Source organism: Marmota flaviventris, chromosome 5 (assembly GCF_047511675.1).
Source record: "Marmota flaviventris isolate mMarFla1 chromosome 5, mMarFla1.hap1, whole genome shotgun sequence".
Classification (NCBI taxonomy): domain Eukaryota; kingdom Metazoa; phylum Chordata; class Mammalia; order Rodentia; family Sciuridae; genus Marmota; species Marmota flaviventris.
The window spans coordinates 10,588,518-10,611,334 of record NC_092502.1 but is presented as its reverse complement, the minus strand read 5'-3'; the positions used below and the strand labels follow the sequence as shown (position 1 = coordinate 10,611,334).

At 48.3% G+C, this 22,817-nt stretch overlaps 1 protein-coding gene across 1 annotated transcript; it reads left to right on the top strand.

The window, feature by feature from the left end:
* Positions 1-14,334: 14,334 nt before the first annotated feature.
* Positions 14,335-21,250, top strand: Smim23 (small integral membrane protein 23). The gene is made up of 4 exons (XM_027938576.2): positions 14,335-14,424; positions 20,487-20,538; positions 20,722-20,789; positions 21,032-21,250. Exons 1-4 carry the CDS (start codon positions 14,335-14,337, stop codon positions 21,248-21,250), a joined length of 429 nt encoding a protein of 142 aa, XP_027794377.2.
* Positions 21,251-22,817: the final 1,567 nt, after the last annotated feature.

The window sequence follows — 22,817 nt, the reverse complement described above, 5'->3', positions numbered from 1 at the left end:
AGGACTTATCACAGTCTTCTTTTTATTGTGTGCATGTGTTTGTGTGCTACCCATTATGTATTTCCTTTAGACACTTACAAATAAGCAATCAAACAGCAAAGTTGGAGAAATTGCAAAGGGCCCACTGTGACCTGGCAGGTAAAATCTCAGACTCTGGAGACCAAGACTTGGGCTCACTGCCTGCTCCTGAGTTCCTGCACCCTTTGCAAGAAGCACTGAGTCCTGTAGCTGCTGGGGAGTCCACAAACAGCAGGACCAGCATGGCCCCTGCAGCAGGCCCTTCTTCTCCCCTCGGGTTCAGCCTCAGATGGCAGACGTGTTCACACCATCTCAAACGCACCTCGAGCTTGCAGGTGCTGCCTACCAGGTGCATGCTGCTTCCTACCCCAAGAGACTTTCTGACCTCAAAAGTGCCCTGGGAGGCCTTCTGCAAATGCAGCGTAGAGGTGTAGAGCTAACCCTCGGGGGTTCCCCTACACCAGCAGGGGCAGGGGTCAGGGAAGCCAGTGGACACTCTCCAACCACCTGTCCCTTGGGTAGACAAACAAGGGAGACACAGAGTGGTCCCCCTTACTCTGTTTTGTTTTCCAAAGTTTCAATTATTCCAGGTCAACAGTAAAAATATTAAATGGAGCTGGGCACAGTGGTTTATGCCTGTAATCCCAGCAGCTCAGGAGGCTGAGGCAGGAGGATTACAAGTTCAAAGCCAGCCTCAGCAACTTAGCAAGACCCTAAGCAACTCAGTGAGACCCTGTCTCTAAATAATATGCAAAATAGGGCTGGGGATGTGGTTCAATGGTCAAGAGCCCCTGAGTTCAATCCTCGGCCTCCCCCAAAAAAAATTAAATAGAAAACTGCAGAAAAAAATCAATACATGAGTTTTTAATTGTGCCTCTTTCCAAGTAGCTGGACTAAGCCTTGTGCCTTGGGCACGGCACATTCTTTGTACAGTGTGTCCATCAAGCGTGTTAAATTGATGAATTTTAGTTGTATTTTTTAAAACCTAACTTGTTGCTTTTAATGGGTGGTAGGGACCCAGCTTATTTGCCCAGTTTTCAAGGCAGGAGAAATAAAGAATCAAGCGTGCATTATGTATTTCCTATAGACACTTACAAATAAGCAATCAAACAGCAAGTTAGGGCAAGCATGTCCTTGAGAATCATTCCAGCCAGTATAGGAAGACAGCATGGCAATACTTGGCCATCACCATTTTTTTTTTTGGGGGGGGCAATGACTCCATAGATCTAGCATTGACCAGCAATTGCTGCCAACATAACAAAAAAAAAATTTAAAAACTTAAAAAGATACCGTGTCTCCTGATGAAAGCCATATACTCCCAGATCCGTCCTGCCGAAGGGATTGGACTTGAATCTGATCAAGCCTCTGACAGCTGCCAATTCACAGGAAATATAAGAAAGAGAGAAGCATGTTACACTGTACAAAGAGAGTACAACAGGAAATCCCGAGTGTGGGAGAAGAGACAGGTCAACTGATTCAGATTATTGAACCCAAAATGCTAGGACAAAGAAAAGGAAGGAGGGAAGGCTTACAGATAAGAGACTTAAAAGAAATGTCAAGTTTTTAATAAACGAACAAAACCAAACTAGAGCGTCTAGCTAGCTTAGTCTCCTCTGTGTTGCTTTAACAAACCACCGGAGGCAGGGTGATTTATAAAGAAGAGAAGCTGATTGGGCTCACAGTTCTGGAGCCTGAGAAGTTTAGAAACATGGTGCTGGCCTCTGCTGGGCTTCTGGGGGGGCCTGTGCTGCATCCTATCTCGCATGGCGAGACAGAGCCAGCAGGCTACCTGGGCCTCTTCCTCCTCTTACAAAGCCACTAGTGCCATCTTGGGTCCCACCCCCATGGCCTCATCCAATCCTAATCACCCCCAGAGTCTCCACCTCCAAAGGCCACAAACGTATGAACTGGATGATTCGGTTTTCAACACATTAATTTCTAGGGACACATTCATGCCATGGCTTTAGGGAAGGGATTGCCAAAGAGTTGGGACACTGGCTGCTTGGGGGGGTGAAGGAGGTGGGAGGAGGGAACTCTAGGGGGCTGGCAGGGTGTCGTGTCCACTTAACATCCTTCATTAGCATATACATTTGTGTGTGTGTATGTGTGTGTGTGTGCACGCGCACACACATGCATGAGTTTCTCCATTCGTATTTTAGTTTACAACTAAAAGTTTTTAAAAGAAAAAGCAAAGCAAGTGTCTAGGGCAGAGCGGTACTCAGATATGGACCGTGTTGGCCAGGGTGACTGACAGACCCATCAAGAACCTGGAATAAAAGTCGGTTTCTCAAGCAAAGGCCTCCTCTGTTTTCATGCACCTTGAGTCTGCAACATGAGCCATGCTTGGCCTGCAGTAGTTGCTCAGTAAAAATGAGCTGAAGAGACAGGCAAAGCCCCGTATGATCAAGAAAACCTTGGGCAGCACCTGGCACATAGTGGGTACTTGGAAAAATATCTGTAGGAAGAAAAGGAAGGATGGAGGGAGGGAAGGAGGAGAAATATTATGGGTCAAAATGAATGCATGGGTGAGCAGCCGGGCTTCTTAGTATTATGAATGATGTTTTCAAAGGGCATGGAGATGAGTAGTTTGGGTTGACAAATACATATTTATCTTAGTTCACCATGGAGCCAACTGACCTAGTCCAACTGTACTGATTTCAGAAGCAGAAAAATTAAACTTGCTTATCCTGAAAAGAAGTGAAAACGTATGCAAAAGTGCTCTTTTTCATTCATCCACACACACGTGCACACACATGTGCACACACACATGTGCAGACACACACATGCACACACACATGTATACACACATGCACCCTCTCCCCTTAGTTGTGTAGGGTCTCTGACTTCCAGAAAATAGGCATTCCTTTCTTCTTGGAAAACTGTCTCATCTGTTCAGGGAATACTGGCCCTTTCCTTGGACTCCAAAAAGTATTTCATCCATTAAAATCTAACCAGGGTGTAGTAACCATAAAACCCAGCCGCTCAGTTAGGAAGACGGATATCCTCAAAGATTTATGTCTGGCCGTCTCAAAGAAAATGTGTAAGATACAGTTTTCTCAGAGACTTCCTGGCTGTGCTCCACCCCACACAGAATGTCTGTTTGTACAAACCTCAGATCAGAATTCAGGAAGGGTTAAGGGAAGCCTTTCCCAACCACAGGTTCTGTCTGCTCACCACCCTCTTGACCGTTTGGAATGAATTAACCAGTCCCTAACCAGCCCACGACCCATCCCCAGCTGGAACTAACCAACCTCTTTGCTGCAAATGATCCAACCATTTAGGGTCTCAGATACCACCCAGACTGGGGGGGGGGGGGTGCGGAGGGTAGATCAGAAATGACATTCGGGTCTCCTGCCTGTCCCCATAAACTTGGCGCTTGATGATAACACCCTGCGTGTCCAGGACATGGTGGAGACCGTTGGAAACATCAGACTGCGGGAAGGGGTGGAGAAGGAGGTGCGACAATTTTGAATGAACCTGAAAGAAAATACTTCCCGAACCTTCCTTCCGAAGGCAAATTCGGTTCCAACTTTTCATAAGGTTGGAAAAAGTTAAGCAAACGAGAACTATAGACACTTGTTTATAGAAGGTTTTTCTCTTTAATTGCTGTTTTTGTTTCATGAAAGAAAAATCTCATAAAATAAGAGCTCATCTGGGGTTCGGCGAGGAGAGGCCTGGCCAACCCGGGAGCCCCGAAGGCGCGGCCTGTGTGTGTTTCCACCGTGGCTGCTCGTTCCCACCCTCCGCCCCGCTCTGCGCACTCTGAGGCTGCCTTCAGCATCAGCGCTTCGAACCTTCAGGGCTGGCGAACGTTCCAGACAAGTGGTTTTTTAGGGAGCCAACTTCTGGTTTGACTCTTTGATTGGAAAAGTATCTATTTCACGCGGGGCGATAGGCCCCTGGACGGTTCTCACCAGAAAAGCTATAAACCCATGCTTGAAATGCCAGCCGCAAGTAGGGAATTCTTTTGGTTTGCCTTCAAGGACTCAAAACATTGCAAAGGTCTTCTCTTTGGCAGAGAGTGGCCTGGCGTGGAGAGTTGGCCGGGGCATGTGTGGGAAGAGGCAGACGTGGGAACCAAGAGACCTGGGTTCGAATCCCAGTTCTGCAATCAGCAAGCCAGTCCTGACCTTGGAGAGGCCTCTGCTTCTCCTGGGTGTCACTATCCATTCATAGAATGGGGACATTGGTCTCAGCCCCCCTTCCCAGACACAGCAGGAGCTTAATTACCCGTGGTTCCAATCCACCACCCCACCAGGATGGAGGTGTGATGGTGACACAGCCTCTCTGAGGTCACCGAATCTTTTCCATCCACTTTAGTTAATCTGATCAGCCCTGGAATCCACATAGCCCCAGACAGAAGGTGTTTCCCCTGCATAGGAGTGGTGTCCTGCGGGGACAGACCAAAAAACTGCACAGGGGGTGTCCACCAACAACCCAAGGCATTGCGGTCAGGTAACTAAATGGGGAGGAAGATCCAAGGGTAGGGATCACAAGCCAAAGGCCTCCAAGGCCGGGTGAGTAGCATGACTCTGCCTGGTGACCAGCAGGATCAGGATCCATCTAAAGAAAGAAGGTGCACCCAGCACCCAGCAAGCCACACAAGAACTCATCCATTTAGCCAGACGCTCATCCTTCAGGAAGAGCCGGAAAGTTCGATTTTAGAGGGAAAGCTCCACTCTTAAAATATTGACAACTGGGGAAAAAAAAGTGTTCACCTCTGTGGTCCACGTGGGTATGGAGAGGTCCTGTGGCTGGAGGACTAAGCCAAGGAGGGGCCCCTGCCAGACCTGAGCAGCCAGTGGCACTCAGAGCACCTCAGTGTGTGTTCACTGTGTGTGTGGCTCTTGGGGGCGGGGGTGGCTTCCTAGTCATGGACGTGGTGACCAGTTCCTCTTCTGCTAAGCAGAGAGAAAACTGGTATCTATCAGAGGGTGAGGACTGAGATGGTCAGGCTTGGGAGATGGGGTGTGGCAGGAGCTCGGCCACGCAGGCTGCTGTCATCCCACCATCTTGGCCACTGTCATCACTATTGGTATTGGGAGCAGAGACCAGCAGCACACAAGGCTCTGGTCCCCTCTACTCCAAGTCACCCCGACATGGACACATGGGCCTTGTGACATGGGTGACATATGGTTAGGCCTATTTTGCATATGGGGAAAGTGAAGCAGCACAGAATGACGAGGGAACCGGTGCAGGGCCACATGAAGTATCCAACAGCATTGGCACTGGGAGTGCTCGGCTCCACAGCTCACCCTCCACGGACCCACGGCTGGCGAAGGTGCCCTGGGTCCAGGCGTCCAGGCCCCTGGAAGCTCCTATCGGCTCCTCTCATGCAGGCCCAGGGCACGCCATCCTTCCCTGCACCGCCCCAGCCTGCGATCCCATCAAGGCTCCTTTGAATTCAGTCACTAGGCTCATCCGCAAAGCCCAGGAAGCACGATGGCCCCAGGAGAAGGTTTCATGGTGTCCCTTATGAAACCCCAACCTGACGCGCAGCTGTTGTGTCAGTGATCACTCTGTCCCCATTGCCAGGAACCCACGACAGCCAAGCAGAGAACCTGGCTCAGCCTGCAGGGGCCTGGATCTGGGCCGCGGCTACACACCCACTGGGTTTTACGGACTTGGCCTGCAGCTGGGACGGGGGCAGGGATTCCACGCAGACTCAGGCCTCCTCCAGAGACCCCGACTACCCCTGGACCCCAGGAAAGAGGACACAGGGTGTGGTCAGTCAGGGTGCAGAAGTCAGAACTGGGGCATCACTGAGCCCAGAAACATCCCAGAAAGGATGTTTTGATCTGTCTTGGAGCCATTTCAACCCAGAGCCCTGGACGCCAGGCCCAGATTCCAGGCCTTGGCCACGGCCATTTGATAGATGGCACTGAGCACTCAGTCTCTGCTAGGAAGGCCAGTGTCTGTGGTGCCATTACATGGGCTGCCCACCTATGGGCCCTTGGCCGTCTCTACTCAAATTCACATGTACATAATTAGAAAGGGACAGAATCATCTGGAACATATACAGAAGCAATGCTGCTCCCCCGTCCCAGCACCAAGGACTGAGCAATTTGGTCCCCTCCTCCCTTGGGCTCTGCTGTCAGATGTCCCTCCTGGTGTGGGCATCTTGTGCCTCTGAGAGAAACTACTATTTAAGGATCCTTTTAGTTCAATATGTTCCTGTAACAACTTCAACTTGTGCTCAATGGAAAATACAGCAGTCTCCCTGGGCCCCAGGAAAAGGAGTGGGGCCGGGCTGGTCAGGAGATGACCTCCTCCCCTCGCCCACACACCTGCTCCAAGTGCTCCCTGAGAGGCGGGTCTGCAGGGCAGGCAGTGGGTATGGAGGACTTGGGCTCTGGGGTCACAGGTGAGGCCCTGAACCCCCTCAGCCCCAGCTCCCCATCTGGCAACAGGGAGTCTAGGTTTCTACCTCACGGCACTGCCACCGTGATCCCCTGGGGAAGGAGCACACTGCTGCCCACCAACGTGCAGGGGACGGGGCTGCCATGGCTACAGGCCCGTTTCTGCACGCATGCTCTGTGTTTCCCCACAACGGCCCTAGAGGGGGTATTTGTATCCTCTCTGTGGATGAGGACACCAAGACCAGGTTGGGTACCATGCGCAGTCCACGGTCTCACAGCACAGGAGGGACTGTCTGGCCCCTGAGTCCATCACAGGGAGCCCAGGGGCATGGCCAGCCCTAGCCTCCATGCACACTGTCACTCCGTGACTGCTTTGGGTGACACAGAGCTAAATCACCCCTCTCCTTGGAGTTCAACCAGGACTTCCAGGGACAGCAAAATCACGGATCTCATGCTGACACCACACAAAAGAATCCCACCTGCAGGCCTCCAGAGGGCCACTCCTGCTCGGTGCCCCTGGATCACCAGCAGCAGCCTCCACGCTCCCAGACCCTAGTGCTCCTGAGAGCAGGGCAGCTGCGCTGTCTGGACTCCGAATCCCATTCCTAGGCGAACTTTCCATGAAGAGTCTGGGACTGGGGAGCAAGTGGCCTTAGGAATTCAACACCCCCTTGGGGGTTTGTCCCTCACCCTCCAGCCCAGGACCCGACTTAGCACACTCAACTAACTGAAGACTCCCTCGCCGCTCGCTGCAATCTTTCCACCCCTGCTCCCGCAGGTGGAGGCTGAGGTCATGTGCAGAAGGACCCAGGTGTCTGAGGCCTTCCCGGCCCTGGCAGTTGATTCATTTGTCTGTAGACATTCTAGACTCCGTGTCTCCAAGACAGGCCAGGACAGAGTGCACGCGGAGGTGAGCCTGCCCGGCTTCTCCCCCAGCCTCCCCCTGCCCCCCTTTTTTATTTTCCTTCTTGGCCTCGAGACCCAAAGTGTTCTGGACATATTTTTCATTTTTCCAAATATCAATTGCTCTTTTATTCCCTCTCTGAAGCAATGAGTAATAAGAGTTGTGTCTGCTCCTGAAATTCCGACTGAAATAAATGAGCCCGATGACCAACGGGAGGTGCCTAGAACAATAACGGCGAATACTTGGCATGTTACAAAAGAGCCCCTGGATGTGGAAGTACAGTAAGTCTCGAAGCGCGGAAGGCGGCCACCTTGCCAGGCTCGGGATGCAATGAGCCATCCAGGCAGCACAACGCCTCATAAATTAATCCCGATTCTCCCCCTTTTTGGTCCACTGTTCACAGTTCTGAATTTCAGCCTTCTGATTAATGGGGCATGCAGAAGGGTATTTTTGATGTGGCCTGTGTCCCCAGCAGGCAGGCCGAGGCCAAGGCTGTGTGTAAATGTATACATCTGTCCCTGGCACCCCAGGACGTGCTTGCTGCTTGAATAGCAGGAGACAGAGACAGACCAGGGAGGCAGCAAGATGGGAACCCATGTTGAGCACCTACTAAGTGCCAGGGATTTTGCTAAGCTCCTCAGCACAAGAGAGAGATGGTGCCTGGCCTCATGGAGCTGATGGCTGAGATGTCCCCCTTCCTCTCAAAGCTGTCTCAGTGCAGAAGGGAGGAGGGACAGCAAGCCACGGTCTGCTCTGCACCCCAATCCCTCTCTCCCTGGAGATGCCCACCCATTGCCTGTGCCTGCAGAAGCAGCTAAAGCCCCATCTTCCACTCCACCACCTGGTGCCGGGGGCAGCTCTGTGACAAGGCTCAGCCCAGAGGCTGTGCCTGCCCAGAGCTCTGAATCTGTAACGACTAGCCCCAACTCACGGTGGTAGGCTAGAAAACGTTCCCGTGAAGACACCATGTCCCACTCCCTGGAATCTGTAAATATTGTATTGCAAAATAGGACTGGGCAAATGTCATTAAGTTAAAAACTGAGATGTGGCGGTTATCCTGGATTATCTGGTGGGCCCAGCATAATCGGTGTGCACTTAGAAGAGGGTGACCACATGGAAGAAATGGGATGTGACCTCAGAGATGGAGGTTGGAGTGACAGGCCAAAAGCCCAAGATTGCCAGGAGCCCCTGGAATGTGGAAGGGGCAAGGAGGAAGGACCCTCCCCTAGAACCTGCGAAGGGAGTGCAACCTGGCTGACTACAGGGGTTCCGACCTTGAACTTGTGGTCTGCAGAACCAAAAGAAAATTAATTTTTTGTTGTGTTAGACCATCTGTTTTTATAGGAATTTGTTCCAGAAATCATAGGCAATGAACACAGACACTATGAGAGTTTAGAATTATTGTGTGTCGTTGGACTAGGAGCACCTGCTGCATGCATCTGCCCAGGGTGCGTTCTGGGCTTCAGCGGTGCCTGGGAAGCACCTCGCCTGGCTGTTGGTAGCCGTCCCTCTGCAGGCCTCAGGCTCCCTGGCAGCTCCCGCAGTGCCCTGGACACTTCTCCAGAATTCACCTTTTTGTCCCTTAGGTAGCCGGGGCCTGCCACGGATACCTACACCCATGAGGGCTGCTGCGAGGCTTCCAGCAGGTGCCCGTCACTCTGTAGGTGGTCACACAGCGCCTGCCCTTAGGAAACACGGTGTGTCTTCCTAAAGTTGGATTTTTTTGGCCCACATGTGAGTCAGGAGATTTCACGGTGGGCAGCCGTTCTAGACCCATGTGTTAGGATCCACTGTGGTCCCTGCCATGCGGGCTGGTTCCCCACAGCCTGCTCCTCATTTTATTGATTGTTTGATGCCTACGTGCATCTGGGCTTGCAATCCCTGTTACACCTGTGTCATTCTTGGGCTGGGGACTTAACTCAGTGGCAAAGCACTTGCCCTGTATGTGCAAAGCCCTGGGTCCCGTCCCCAATACTGCAAAAGAAAAAGGAAACATCTTCTTTGGGCAAACAGATGGCAGGGCAGCATACCAGCCAGGGCTGGGTTCTGGCCCACACCACAGGGGCTTTGCCCCCAGTGCAGATAGCCCCAGATCCTCCTTCTCTTCCAGCCAAATGCCTCCTCCCTATGAAGCTTGGGCCCCTTCCTTCCGCAGCCCGTTGGGCCCCAGCTGCTCCTGGCCGGGTTGGCCAGTGACCCCATCTCTGTCAGCAGTCTAGATAGACCTTTGGTGCAAGGTCCTTGCGTTCTCACATTACCTGGAAGGATTACAGGGAGCAGCCAGCCGACAATATTCAGAAAAGTGAGGAGGATGAAACCGGGAAGGGAGTGGGGCGAGAGGAAGGCTGCGGGGTGGGGGGGGACAGAGGTGGGAGGGGCGGGAGAGGACTGGAGGCTCTCTGGTCACTTCTTCCCATTTAGCCTCCCAGTAGCCCCAAAGTGATGCCTTGCTATTGGCCTCATTTTTCACATAACTGAGATTCAGAGAAGTGATGTCACTTTCCCAAATAATAGAGTATGGGGACACCAGGATTTGACCCCAGCTGTGTTTCGGGGTCAGGACTCAGGCATTGCTTGGTCTCCCTTGTCAAGAAGGGCGCCGATTCCTCCCTTGACGGACCTGACGGGGTGCAACTGGGGGAATGCGAGTCCAAGTTCTCCCCCGGGAGATCCTCACTCATCCTCCCACCTTCCTCCCCTTCCCTTCCAGCTCCCTTTCAGTCCTGCTCTGCGCAGAAAGCCGCCAGCTCACTGGCTCGCTGCCCCGCCCCCCCAGTCCCTCCCTCATTTCACGCCCCTCCCTCTTCCCCACCAGGAAGAGGAGGAGCCCATCGCTGTGCAGACCCTGGGCCGCCCTCCACCTGCCAGCTGCTGCGCATGCGTAGAGACACAATGTGCAGGGCCTCCTCCCTCTCCTCTCTGACCTGATGCCAAGTCCCCAGGAAGTGGCCCTCAAAGCGAATCCCAGAAGCTCTGCCCTTCAGTGGAGGTTTCTAAAAGAGCTCGTTGGGTTTCCCAGAAAATGTTTCAGCTGATCTCATCTTCCTGGGATTGTAACGCATGACTCTCAGAGTGCTGTTATTAACTTAATGGGCAGCATTGCACGTCTGCATTAGTAAGTCTTTAGGGCATAAAGGCCAGCAGCTGTGGTGCATGGTCATAAAAATTATGCAAATGGCCTCTCCAAGGGCCGCAAGGTGGGAGGCAAGAGACTTGAATTAGGTCCCTCTCCTCCTACTGGCTTGGTTGGTCTCATTCTTCCCCTGGACTTGAGTTTTCCCGTGGAAAGGGCAGTATATCCTATTGCCACCAAAAGCCAGGATGCTGTGATCAGATTGGTGGAGTTCAGATTTCAGCCCCACCTCTCATGAGCTGTGTAACCTTGAGAAGGTGACTTCATAATTCCAAGCCTCAGTGTCCCTTCTGTAAAATGGGGGATAATATCATTTATCACCTAGAGCCACTATGTAGCAAACACTTTGCACATTATCCAGTACTTAGAAACTTCTTGAACTATCTTAGTTGTCAATGATGGCAATAGTGATATACGAGAGAGGGGAAAGTGCATAAAATACCTGTGGAGCCAAGCTGAAGTAGGCATGGGATTGGGGGAAGGAGGAAACATAACTGCATTTGATATTTCAAAAAGTATAATGAAGATCTCACATCTACTTACCCACAGTAAAGTTCCATGACAAGAATGGCCACTTTCTTTGCTTTTAGTTGAAATTACATTAACACTTTGTGGTACATAAAGAGACTTTAGAACTGTACTTGAGAAGGATGTGTGACATTAGCAAGGACAATAATGCCATCAAAAGAAAAACCAACAGCACTGGCTTTGCAGAGTAGTTACAAAGATCAAACCATATGTGTAGAAAAGAACTTGAGTCCAGCACATAGAAGGTACATGACAGTCACAATTGCTGATATACTTCCTTGGCCTTCCTAGTCCTCAGCTTCTTCCCTGGTAAAATAAAAATCATACCACCTGCTTTACTCATCCCACAAATATTTACTGAGCCAAGTACTGCGAACACCAAAATGTATTCACCAGACATGGTCAGGGCCTGTCAGAGCTACACTTAAGATTGCTCATTATTCATCCTTTCAACAAATATACTAAACATTTACTACAGAGCAGGCTGCGTATGGACGTTAGATATATAATGGTTAGCAAAACAGATTCACCTAATCAGAAACTACGCATATGTAACTTTGTGAAAATTAACTCATAAAAATGTGGCAAATAATGATTTCTTAACAGTTTAAATGTGAAGGAAATCCAAAGAAGATTGAATATTTAGTTATACACTTAACAAAACACATATGGGATCTATGTGCTGAAGATTACAAAATGCCAGTTAAAAGGAAACAGAACAAACCTATATAAATGGAGAGGCATACCATGTTCATGGACTAAAGACACATCATAGTCAATTCTCCCCTGGGAGATCTATAGGTTGATGCAATTCTTATCACAATCCTATCACAATCCTATCACAATTCCTATCACAATCCTAGCCAGCAATGTGTTTTTGAAGAGAAAGATAAGCTTATTCTAAAGTTTATGAGCTAGGCAGAGGCCTTAGAAGAGCCGAAACAATTTCAATGATGAAGAACAAAGTGAGAAAATCCCTATGCTCAATATCAAGCCATACTATATAGCAAGTGCGATCAACACCATGTGGTACTAATGCAGGGATAGAGGCACAGATCAATGAAAGAGAATAGAGAGCCCAGAAGTGGTACTATACACATACACTCAACTGGCTTTTTACAAATGTGCAAAAATGATTCAAAAGAGGAAGGAGAGCCTTTTTTGATGAATGGTGCTAGAGCAATTGGCTCCAGCACCATTTATCAACCCTAGACAACAAAAGAGAAGCTTGATCTAACCTCACACCTTACACCAAAGTTAATTCCAAATGAATCGTAGACTAGAAGGTAAGGCATAGAACTAGGCAACTTTTTTTTAATAGGAGAAAATCTTTGGGAGGTGGGGCTACACAGGCACCCTAACAAGGAAGCTCAGCTCATAAAAGAAATAATGATAAAGTGAACCTCATCAAAAGTTTAAAGTTTTTCTCTGTGAAAGTCTATATGAAAGAGAAAAATACAAGCTACAGACCAGGAGAAAATATTAGCAAACTCATACCATATTTCCACGGAAGCCCTGGTAGTTCTAATATACAAGGAACTCTCAAAATTCAACTGTGGAGGAACCAATCCAATTAGAAAATAGGCAAAAGTCATGAATACACAGAGATGGCAAATACGCACAAATCATTAGTTAGCAGGAAAATACACATTCAGACCATAACCCACCATCCACCTATCAACATGGCTAAGATAAAATAGTCCAACCACTAAATATTGATGAAGATGAGAAGAAACTGAGTCCTGCATACATTGCTGAGGGCAAAGTACACTGCACAGCCATTCCAAGAAACAGTGTAACATTTTCTAAGAAAACTATCATGCAATTACTATGTGAGCCAGTATTGTACTCTTAGAGGTGTTTACCCCAAAGAAAACTTACATTTACTCAAAAACCTAAGAAAAATGTTCATATCAGCTTTATCCATAGGGGATACAGCCAGGTATTCAACAAGTTTTGTTAAACATGTCCTTCAGCGAGTGAATGCTTAAACAAAGTGTCGTGCACACATATCATGAGATGCTATTTAACAGCAAAAAGTAATCAACTACTATACAAGCAACAACCTGGAAGAATTTCCAGGGGATTTCGTGGGTTCTGCCCTGCATATACACAGGTTCTCCGGATCAAAACCAACCATGAATCAAAGATAATTGGAAAAAAACTTTGTACTGAACAGTGCAGACTTTACCTTGTCATTAGTCCCTAAAGAATACAGTGTAACTGTTGTTTACTCAGTGACTCTATTGTGTTAGGAATGGCAAGTCATGGGAGGGGGGGCTTGTTTAGAGTGTCTGGAGGACGTGTGCAGGTTCTCAGCACTGTGCCATTCTATTCATCAGGCTTGAGCATCCTGGGTTTTGGTATCTCCTGGGGTACTGGACCGATCTGCTGTGAATACTGAGAAACAACTATATGTGGCAGTGGTGAGAGGAGGGGACAATGCCAGAGATTACATTGCTGCTCGGTTGCATTTACATGACAGAGGATAGAGAACAGATTTGTGATGTGCAGGAGTTAGGGACACTGGGGTTGGGTTAGGAGAGCAGAAGGCATTGAAGGGCAACTCAGAGCTAGCTGTACCCTTGGAATTCTTCTGTATCTTGATGATAGCAATGGGCACAAGAACCTGCACACATGACAAAATTGTTCAAAATTAAACACACACACACACACATACAGGAATACAGGTGAAGCTGGGCTGGGCTGAATACAACTCGTGGATTACATCAGCGTCCTGGTTGTGATATCGTCCTCAAGTGGTGCAAGACGCCCCTCTAGGGAAACTGGGTCAAGGTGCTCAGATATTTGTGTTGTTTCTTAGAACTTCAGGTGAATCTACAATGGTCCCCATATAATTTTCAATTAAGACTAGCTTTTACTAGGTTTTGCATTTTAAAAGTTGCAATTTGGGACTGGGGATATGGCTCAGTTGGTAGAGTGCTTGCCACAAAAAATAAATAAATAAAAGTTGCATTTTAATAAAACTTGCAAATATAAAAGAAAAGAGATCAGGAAAAAAATCACACTAAAATGTAACACATTTCTTACTAGCCTTTTGTTTTCTGCATTTAAAAAAAAATATTTATTTTTTAGTTTTCAGTGGACACAACATCTTTGTTTGTATGTGGTGCTGAGGATGGAACCCAGAGCCCCGCGCATGCCAGGCGAGTGCGCTACCGCTTGAGCCACACCCTCAGCCCTGTTTTCTGCATTTATATGGGTAAAAAAAAAGTGAGGGAAGGGGCTCAGGGTGGTGGGAAGGTGGGGCTTGCCTGTCCCCTACCTTCTGTGACATCAGAACTCATGCTTGAGAGATGCCTGGTGACCAGAGGTGGGGGAGGGGTCCACCTGCCTGTCCCAGGTCCATCCAGACAGAGTGAGCTGAGGACATGGCAACCCAACAGATGGAGAGCATGGGGCAGGTGGCTGGCGAGCTGCTGGAGGCAAGAAGGGGCGGCCACTGTGAGGACAAGAAGCAGGTGAGGTGGCCAGGGCAAGCTGTCTTCCTCCTGTCTGAGCTCCCTCTGCCAGACCCTTATGGCCTCAAGAAGAACCGGTCCTCACCCACCTCACCCTGCGCGCCAGTCAGGGGAGCCCCCGAGGGGCCCAGGTGCGTCTTCCCCAAGCCTCGTCAGCACCCTCTTCCTAACCCTCAGCAGCAGCAGTAGACGGGGTGTGCCAGGAGGGCCAGGCTTCTGTCTCGTGGCCAAGAAGGGTCCCACGGTTCCTAGAATAATCCGCCTGAACACAGAGCTCTGGAGACTCCTCAGGGCTGGGATCCAAACCTCCTGGGGGTTGGGCCAGAATGGAAGACCACCTGCTGGGCACAGCCTGGGCGCTCCTCCCCCTCCATCTCCCCTGACCTCAGTACTCCTGAGAGGCACAGGCCACCCACCTCATTCACAGGGGGGTAAACTGAGGATCGGGAAGGCCCGAAGGCCATGCAGTTGGGACATGTCAGCACTGAAACCAGGTCCATCTGATTCCAGAACCCTGAGCAAGAGGGGGCCCTGGCCCGGCACAGCCTCCCAGGTGGAGGTCGGGAGAGGTGTAGAGGAGGCTGGGAAGGTCGGCTGTGCTGGCACAATGGAGGACTGGGCCTCACTCTGAAGACAAGAGGCCATTGAAGGGTCTGAGCAGAGCAGAGGATGACTGGCCTATATGTTTTCCAAAGATCCTCATTCACTCGCTGCCCCTGTTCCCAATGCCTCCTTATGCTGGACCCACAGCTCTGATGGGCGTGCGGGCTGGCTCCCCGCCCTGCAGCTGCTCCTGCAGAGGGTCACACGAGTGCCATGCCCAGGAAACACCCTTTAGGAAAATCACAGACAGTTCTGTGTCTGGGGAGTGACATGGTTGTTCCCATCAGGAAGACCCTGAGAAGTCCCACAGGGAAGAAATCCACTAACTGCTGTTTCCCAGGCCACTTCCCAAGCCATCCCCCCAGAGGCCCTCTCTCCTAATAAAAAGACCTCGAGCATATTTATATTTCAAACTCGAGTTTTGCAGATGAAGAAACAGGCTTAAAGAGAAGAAATGTTTCTGCTCAGGCCCCAAGACAGCACGAGGAAACAACTGTAGATAGATTCTGGTCCCAGTGGGCTCCTGCTTTTCCCTCCTGCTAGCACCAAAGAGAGCCTAGCAGAAGCAAAGCATGCTGGGAAAGAAACCAACCTGGAAAGCACTTTGACAGAGGAGTGGTGGGACAGGGAGAAGTCACCCAGACCACTGAACCACACCAGTGCTCTACAGGATGGGCAGCTCTCAGTGTCTTCTCGCAGAGTCCAAGGAGAGGAAATATATCACCCCCATCTTTGGTGGGTCGACTTTGGGGCTGGGTGCACACATCTGGCCACCACCATCCAAATCATGCTGCAGGACATTCCCAGCACCCACAAGGACCTCAGTCCCCCTCACACCCCACACTAGGATTCTAACTTCTGTCATCATAGACGAGTTGTGTGTGGTCTTCATTTTCATGTAGATGAATCGAGAATGGGTGCCTCTTTGCACCTGGCTTCCTTCATCCACAGGAAGGGGGATCCTAAAATCCATGGCCCATGGAGGCCAGGGGACCACTGTACATAAAAGGGCTGATGTATCATGAGCAAGTGGAGTCAACTGAAGGAAGTCAAGGTTGGTTCAATATTCAAAAGTCAAGTGACGCAATTTACCGAAGTAAGGGGACCCTTACATCATCTCTCAAATGTGTTTTGGCTGTCCTACATCCTTTGGATTGTTGAATACTTTTAGAGTGGATCAAAAAAAAAAAAAAAAAAAAACGTATTCCTAACTCAGTGCTTGTTCGTGTTAAAGTTCTCAGAGGACTGGGAATGGAAGGGAACCCCTCCCTGATACCAGCCCACAATGAAGAACCAACAGCACACTTGATGGAAGGCTTCCACTTACCTCCCCTTCCCCTCGTTCCTTCACAGGGGACAAGATGAAGATGTTCAGCTTCTCCACTGCTACTTAATATTTCATTGGTGGTTATAATCAAGGGGGGGAAAGGTTAACAACCCTTTGAAAGGCTAGAAGGGAAACTTTCTTCATAGACAGCTCAATTTTCCATCTGTGAAATCCTAAACTCTCCAAGAAGAGAGCTATCTGAAGTAAGTCACAAGCTACAAACTCAGTTCGATTTCTGTAGACAAACAACAATTGGGAAGTTAACTTCTTAAGATTTCATTTGTAGGAGCATCAGAAACCATGCAATACTTGGGAGGCCTCTACACTCGAAGACAACAAAACATTGTTAGGAGAAAATTAAAGGAAAACCAGGAGAATTCTAGCAGAGGCGAGCTGGTGAGAACCATTTGCAGCACTCTGCTGATGATCATCATTCTTATGGCATCTGTTTCCAAAGTCCCTTCAGTGTTGGTGACAACCAAGCAAGCAAGTTCTGCCACAGGTGTTTGGGAACAGAGTAAGTTGTGTGTTACACATGGGCCAACAGAAAAGGGAACACATGGGAATCAGAACTTTTCTACTTGGAAATGACCTTTGGTCTGGGCCATTGGTAAATGCTAAATGATTAAGAGAAAACATGGACTAGCAGTGACTTTTCTCCCCAGTATCATAATGCAAATAACTGGCTGCTGAGTCTGCTTCTCAGAGATTCCTGCGATGTCTGGGTCTACTTGTTAAAAGGCCTGAAGCTCCAAGGTTCAGTGTAAAAACAGAGTGTAGTGCTCACAAGAAACAAAACATGGTGACTGAGAGTGTGTGCCAGGGCCACCCTAGGAAGCTCGAGTCATAGTGCTTGAAATAGTGATAACAGGAAGGCTTCACATGGACATTCCCCTGCATGCAGGTCATCCAGTCACAGAGGATTAAGAACCTGAGTTGACCTACAATGCCATGGTTGCCAAGCTGTGTCCACTGGGGAATTTAGGTCCATGGCTCCTCACCTGTATCGAGCGCTGCACTCAGATGCCCCCACTGGAGTCAGGGTCGCATCAGGGAGGGTTGTTACCATGTGCACCCATGGAGTGGAAGCCTTTGGGGGGTTGGACTGGAAATGTTATGAGTTAGCCCATCATAAAAAGAACTCTGTCCTGCTCAAACTCATTTTTAACTCTATTTAAGTCTTTCCAGACCATGATCAAAACCTTGTGGTATCTTTTCAGCCTGGGAACCCCAAGACCCAGCAGAAACCCCTTGTCTACCCTGGGTCTACACCCAGCTCAACCAAGAAGCTCCCCTTCTACTGTGTGGGCTGCTGTGTGTTGACATAATTTAATCTCAACTTCGAAAAATGCTATCTTTAGTTTGCACTGCTGATGAATGGGACTTTTTCAAAACCTTATGGAAATGATAATTCCATACTTGTGAAATGGTTACTAATATTTATTTTAAAGGTGCTAGATTCGGTTTTGTTAGAAAATTGAAATGTTTATCTGTGTTCTGCTTAGCCTAGCATTGATTTTTCTTTCTTTTCAACAATCTGTACTTAACGTGAAATAACTGATGAAGGATATTGTAACTATTTGACCAAAGGATTTTGTCTGAAACCATATAATACTTAGCCACTAAAATGTGCACTATTCTGGGCTGTCAATTAAAGTTAAAACAAAACCCTAAAAAAAAAAAGGAAAAGAAAAGAAAAGGAAGAAAGGAAATCTAATGACAAGATATACCATGTTCATGGATTGGGAGATACAATATTTTAAGCCATGCATGCTTACCAAATATACAGATTCAATGCAGTATCCATCAAAATCCCAAAAGTTTTAAAAAATAGAAATTGGAAAAAATGACTCTAAAATGTACACAAATTGCAAAGAATGTAGAATAGCCAAAAATTGTTTAAAAAATAACCAAGTCCAAAAAAGCACAATATCTGATTTCAAATCTTACTATAAATCAACAGTTATCTAGATAGTGTGAATTGTATGAGATATAAATCAATGGAACAGAATAGTGACAACATAGTCATTATGGAGAGAATTGTGTCCCCAAAATTCATATGTTAGGACCTTAACTTCAAAGTGATTATAGTTGCAGAAAGACTTTTAAAGAATAATTAAGCAAGGGAACCTAATACCAAAAACTGGTGTCATTATAAGAAGACATTTTTACCTTTATTATCCAGAGGGGGAAATCCTGTGGATACATAATGAGAAGGTGACAGCAAGAAAGCCAAGGAGAGATGACTCCCAACCCTGCCAGCACCTTGACCTGGGTTGACAGCCTCCAGAACTAGGATAAAACACACTTCTACTGTCAAAGCCGTCCAATCTGTGGTATTCTGTATGGCAGCACTAGCAGATCAGACTCATACTGCTATAGCTCTGATGTCAAGAAATGTTGATCAATGAAACAGAATAGAATTGAGAAAGGGATGGGTGCACATAATATGTGGACAGGTTTTTGACAAAGATGCCAATGTAATGCCAGAAGGAAAAATTCGTCTTTTTAAAGAAACAATTCTAGAACAACTTGATATCTATATGAAAAAAAAAATCTCCATCCCTATTTCACATTACATACCAAAACTAACTTAAAATGAATCAGATGCCTAAATGAAATGCTAAAACAATAAAAATGTCTAGAAGAAAACAGGAGGAAATCATGACCTTGAAGCAGACAAAGTATTCTAGACTTCACACTAAAAGCATCCCCACAAAAGGAAAACATTTTATGAACTGGACTCCGTCAAAACTGAAACCTTTTGATCTAAAAAAGACAGTGGTAAGAAAATAAAAAGACAAACCACAGACTTGGAAAAAATATTCACAAGACAAATACCTATCAAATGACTAATATCCAAAATACATAAAGGACTATTGCCGGCACACAAATAGTCCAATAAAAAATAAATGGACTGGAGACTTTAATAGACACATCACAAAAAAGATATATAAATTAGGAATCATTAATATAAAAATAGATTAAGATACCACTACACAGCAATAGAAAGCCTAAAATTATGATTGACAGTACCAAGTGTTGACGTGGATACGGAGCAACTAGAACTCTCATGAATTGCTGGCAGGAATACAAAAATGGAAGAAATACCCACAAAACAGTTGAGTGGATTCTTGTAAAACTAGGCATCAATTTACCACAATACCCATTATTTCCATATCTGGCTATTAGCCCAAGAGAAATGAGAACATGTCCACACAAAGGTGTGTACCTATATGATCCCAGCACTTTAATCCATGATAGCCCCACACCAGAAGCCACCTAGAGCCCATCAACGGGTGGAGAGATTCCTTGTGCTATATTCATTTCACATAAACATTCATCAGTAAAACAGAACACACGGAAGCTTCTCAGAAGCATATTGAGCAAGATAAACTAAACCAAAGGCATATACCTTGCGATTCCATTTCTACAAAGTTACAGAACAGGCAAAAATGACCATCGGGTGGCAGGGAGCACATTAGTGGCTCCCTCCAGCAGAGTCAGGGTAAGGAGGGAGCTGTCTGCGAAGGAGCAAAGGGACCTTCCTAAGATGATGGACATGTTTCAGATCTTTGGGGCGATAGATAGTCCACAGGTACAGTCATCTGTCAGAACTCATCTACCTATACGTTGAAACCCATATGTACATTTCATTGTCTATAAATTATAACTGTGATTAAGTTAATTATTTTTTTCTTTGTGGTACTAGGGGACTGAAATCGGGGTGCTCTACCACTGAGCTACATCCCCAGCCTTTTTAACTTTTTGTTTTGAGGCAGGGTCTCAGTAAATCACCAACGTTGGCCACAAACTTGCGATCCTCCTGTCTCAGCCTCTCGAGTGGCTGGGATTACCGGCGTGCACCACAGTGCCTGGCTGGAGTTGATTTCTTTTAAAGATCAATTAAAATAAAAAATTCAAAAGGGACTCAAGGAGAGAGCGCAGAGGTGGGCCTTCCCTTTCGGCAAACTTCCGCAGTATTTGGGGGGTTTGGCAGTAAGTGTGGTGACTTGGATAACCAGAAATAAATTTGAGTTCTAGACACTCTCTCATAGGGTCCCCCCTGACGCCCGGCCCTCTGCCTGCAGGACTCACCTTCCTGACCCTCCCCTTCTCCTCTTGCCCCCAGACGCTGCTGGCCTTGCTGGTCTTGGTGCTGTACCTGACCACAGGAATATCAGGTGAGCCTTTCCGGAACCTGAGAACGGAGGGGTGGGTGGGGTTTCCCCCGGGATGAATGTCTGCCAGAGGAGCCTCAACTGCTTTTTCCTACCTTCCCTTCCCCCCCCCCCAGAAGACTGATCCTTTATTCCAACCAACCCTCACTTGCTCCTATTAAGAGGTGGCCTTTGTGCCTGTTACAGGAAGAAGCTGGGAGATGTCTGAAAGGATCAGGGAATGCGGCCGCCCCCAGCATCCTGTGTCTCCCCAGGTAACAGCTTTAGGAATGTACAGAGGGACTACTGAGGTACGGGACTAGGAGGTCTTCCCGGAGGGGTGTGGTTGGCAAGCTGGGCTGGGGGGGGGGGGGTGGTAAACAAGAGCTGGCCAGGTGGGGCAGGCCGGGAGGGGTGCTCCAGGCACAAAACACAGCATGTGCCAGGGCCCTGGGGAACCCCAGGAAACCAGAAGCCCACAGCGAGATCTCACCGTACAAACCCTGGTGCCTTTCAGGGCTTTTACTATCACCCCAGTGACCCTGCTGAAGAGCCGATCAAAGTCCTCAGGAACTGGGTGAAGAAGAATTTGCATGGTTTCTTGGAGACATTGGAGGAAGAAGTGAAGGAGCTGGAGCGACTGGTGTGGGACCTGGAATCCTGGCTGGACGCTCTCCTGGGAGAGCCGCACCCACACCCGGAGGAGCCCTGCTCCACCCACAAGGCTCCCCTGTGAGCTGGGGCCCTGGGGCCCTGGGGCCCTGGTGGGAGAGGAGGGGGAGGAGGCTGGGCTTGGACACAGGATCCAGGCAGCACGAGAATAAACCGGTTGGGAAGCCAGGTCTGCTGTCCATGCTCCCGAACGCTGACGGAAGCAGCCCCAGGAGGACACCAGGGCCTGCTTGGGGGTCTTCCCTGGCCCCAGGACTGTGGCCCACGGGAACCAACTTGGGCTTCAGAGCCAGGCCTGGGTCCAAGACGCTACAACTTCCTTGAGATGATGCATGAACTTCTTAACCTCTCTGAGACTCGGTTTCATTGTTTGCAAAATTTTGTCTGGCAGGGTGGCAGAGGACCTCCAAGGTGTGCCTGGAGCTGATAAACCATTCCCTCATCCTTCCCCTTCCCCTGGGATGCAGCAGGAGGGTTCTACTCCGGGCATGTGTTGTCCCATGGTGCTCCATCCTCTCACTGCACAGAACCCCAGGGCAGGGCAGTTAGGTGACAGTTCACTGCTGGCCCAGCAATCTGCTCTAGGGAAAGTGCCACAACCCCTCCTGCACAGACGTGAACTCTCCATTTGTTTTGTTTTGGTACCAGGGATTGAATCCAAGGGTGCTTAACCACTGAGCCACATCCCCAGCCCTTTTCTATATTTTATTTAGAGACAGGGTCTCTCGGAGTTTCTTAGGGCCTCACTAAGTTGCTGAAGCTGGATTTGAACTCACAATCCTCCTGCACCACCGCACCTGGCTATATTAGGTTATTCACCCAAGCTTGGTTTACAATAGCATAAAAAAATGGAAGTAACCCAAATGACCTCAGTAGGGTGCTAGTGAAAGCAATTAAACTAAACCAGAGAACGAGGTCCTGAGAAGGAATAAGGAGCTTCCTGCCATGTCTGAATGCTGGTGTTCCCCTAAAACTTACGTGTTGGAACCTACCACCATATGCTGTGACTCAGCTGGGGCCTTCATGAGCACACCACCTTCATGCCTCAGGGAACCTGGCTGGTCCTGCAGCCAAGCGAGGACACCAAAGGAGACCATCATCTGTGAAGACCAGGCCCTCGCCAGACCTTGAATCTGCCAGTGCCTTGATCTTGGACCTCCCAGCCTTCCAAACTGACAGTAATACATTTCTACAGTCTGTGAAATACACAGACCACAGTACTCTATCATGGCAGCCCAAATAAAGAGGACTCTGTCCACCGATATGGAAAAGCCTGCACGTTGTTATTAAATAAAACAATCAAGGTGCAGAAAAGCAAGTGGTGGGCTGAGGTTGTGGCTCAGTGGTAGCGCGCTTGCCTAGCAAGTGAGAGGCCCTGGGTTCGATCCTCAGCACCACATAAAAATAAATAAAGGTATTGTGTCCAACTACAACTAAAAAATAAATATTAAAAAAAGCAAGTGGTAAGGGGAACAGCTGTTGGGGACAATCATGACATCTTTGGCTATTCACAAAAAAAATTCTAGAAGGACACAAAATGGGTATTTTGCTTACAAATGAGGACTAGAATATAGAGTGTATGGCAAAAATAACAGGATAGCCATGAAAAAAATTGTACCAATGAAAAAAAT

Bases quoted from the DNA above. Each gene is read 5' to 3' on its own strand.
- Smim23 (XM_027938576.2), top strand. From the start codon at position 14,335: ATGGCAACCCAACAGATGGAGAGCATGGGGCAGGTGGCTGGCGAGCTG. The intron at 14,425-20,486 runs GTGAGGTGGCCA...TCTTGCCCCCAG, and splicing joins ACTGTGAGGACAAGAAGCAG to ACGCTGCTGGCCTTGCTGGT. The intron at 20,539-20,721 runs GTGAGCCTTTCC...TGCCTGTTACAG, and splicing joins CCTGACCACAGGAATATCAG to GAAGAAGCTGGGAGATGTCT.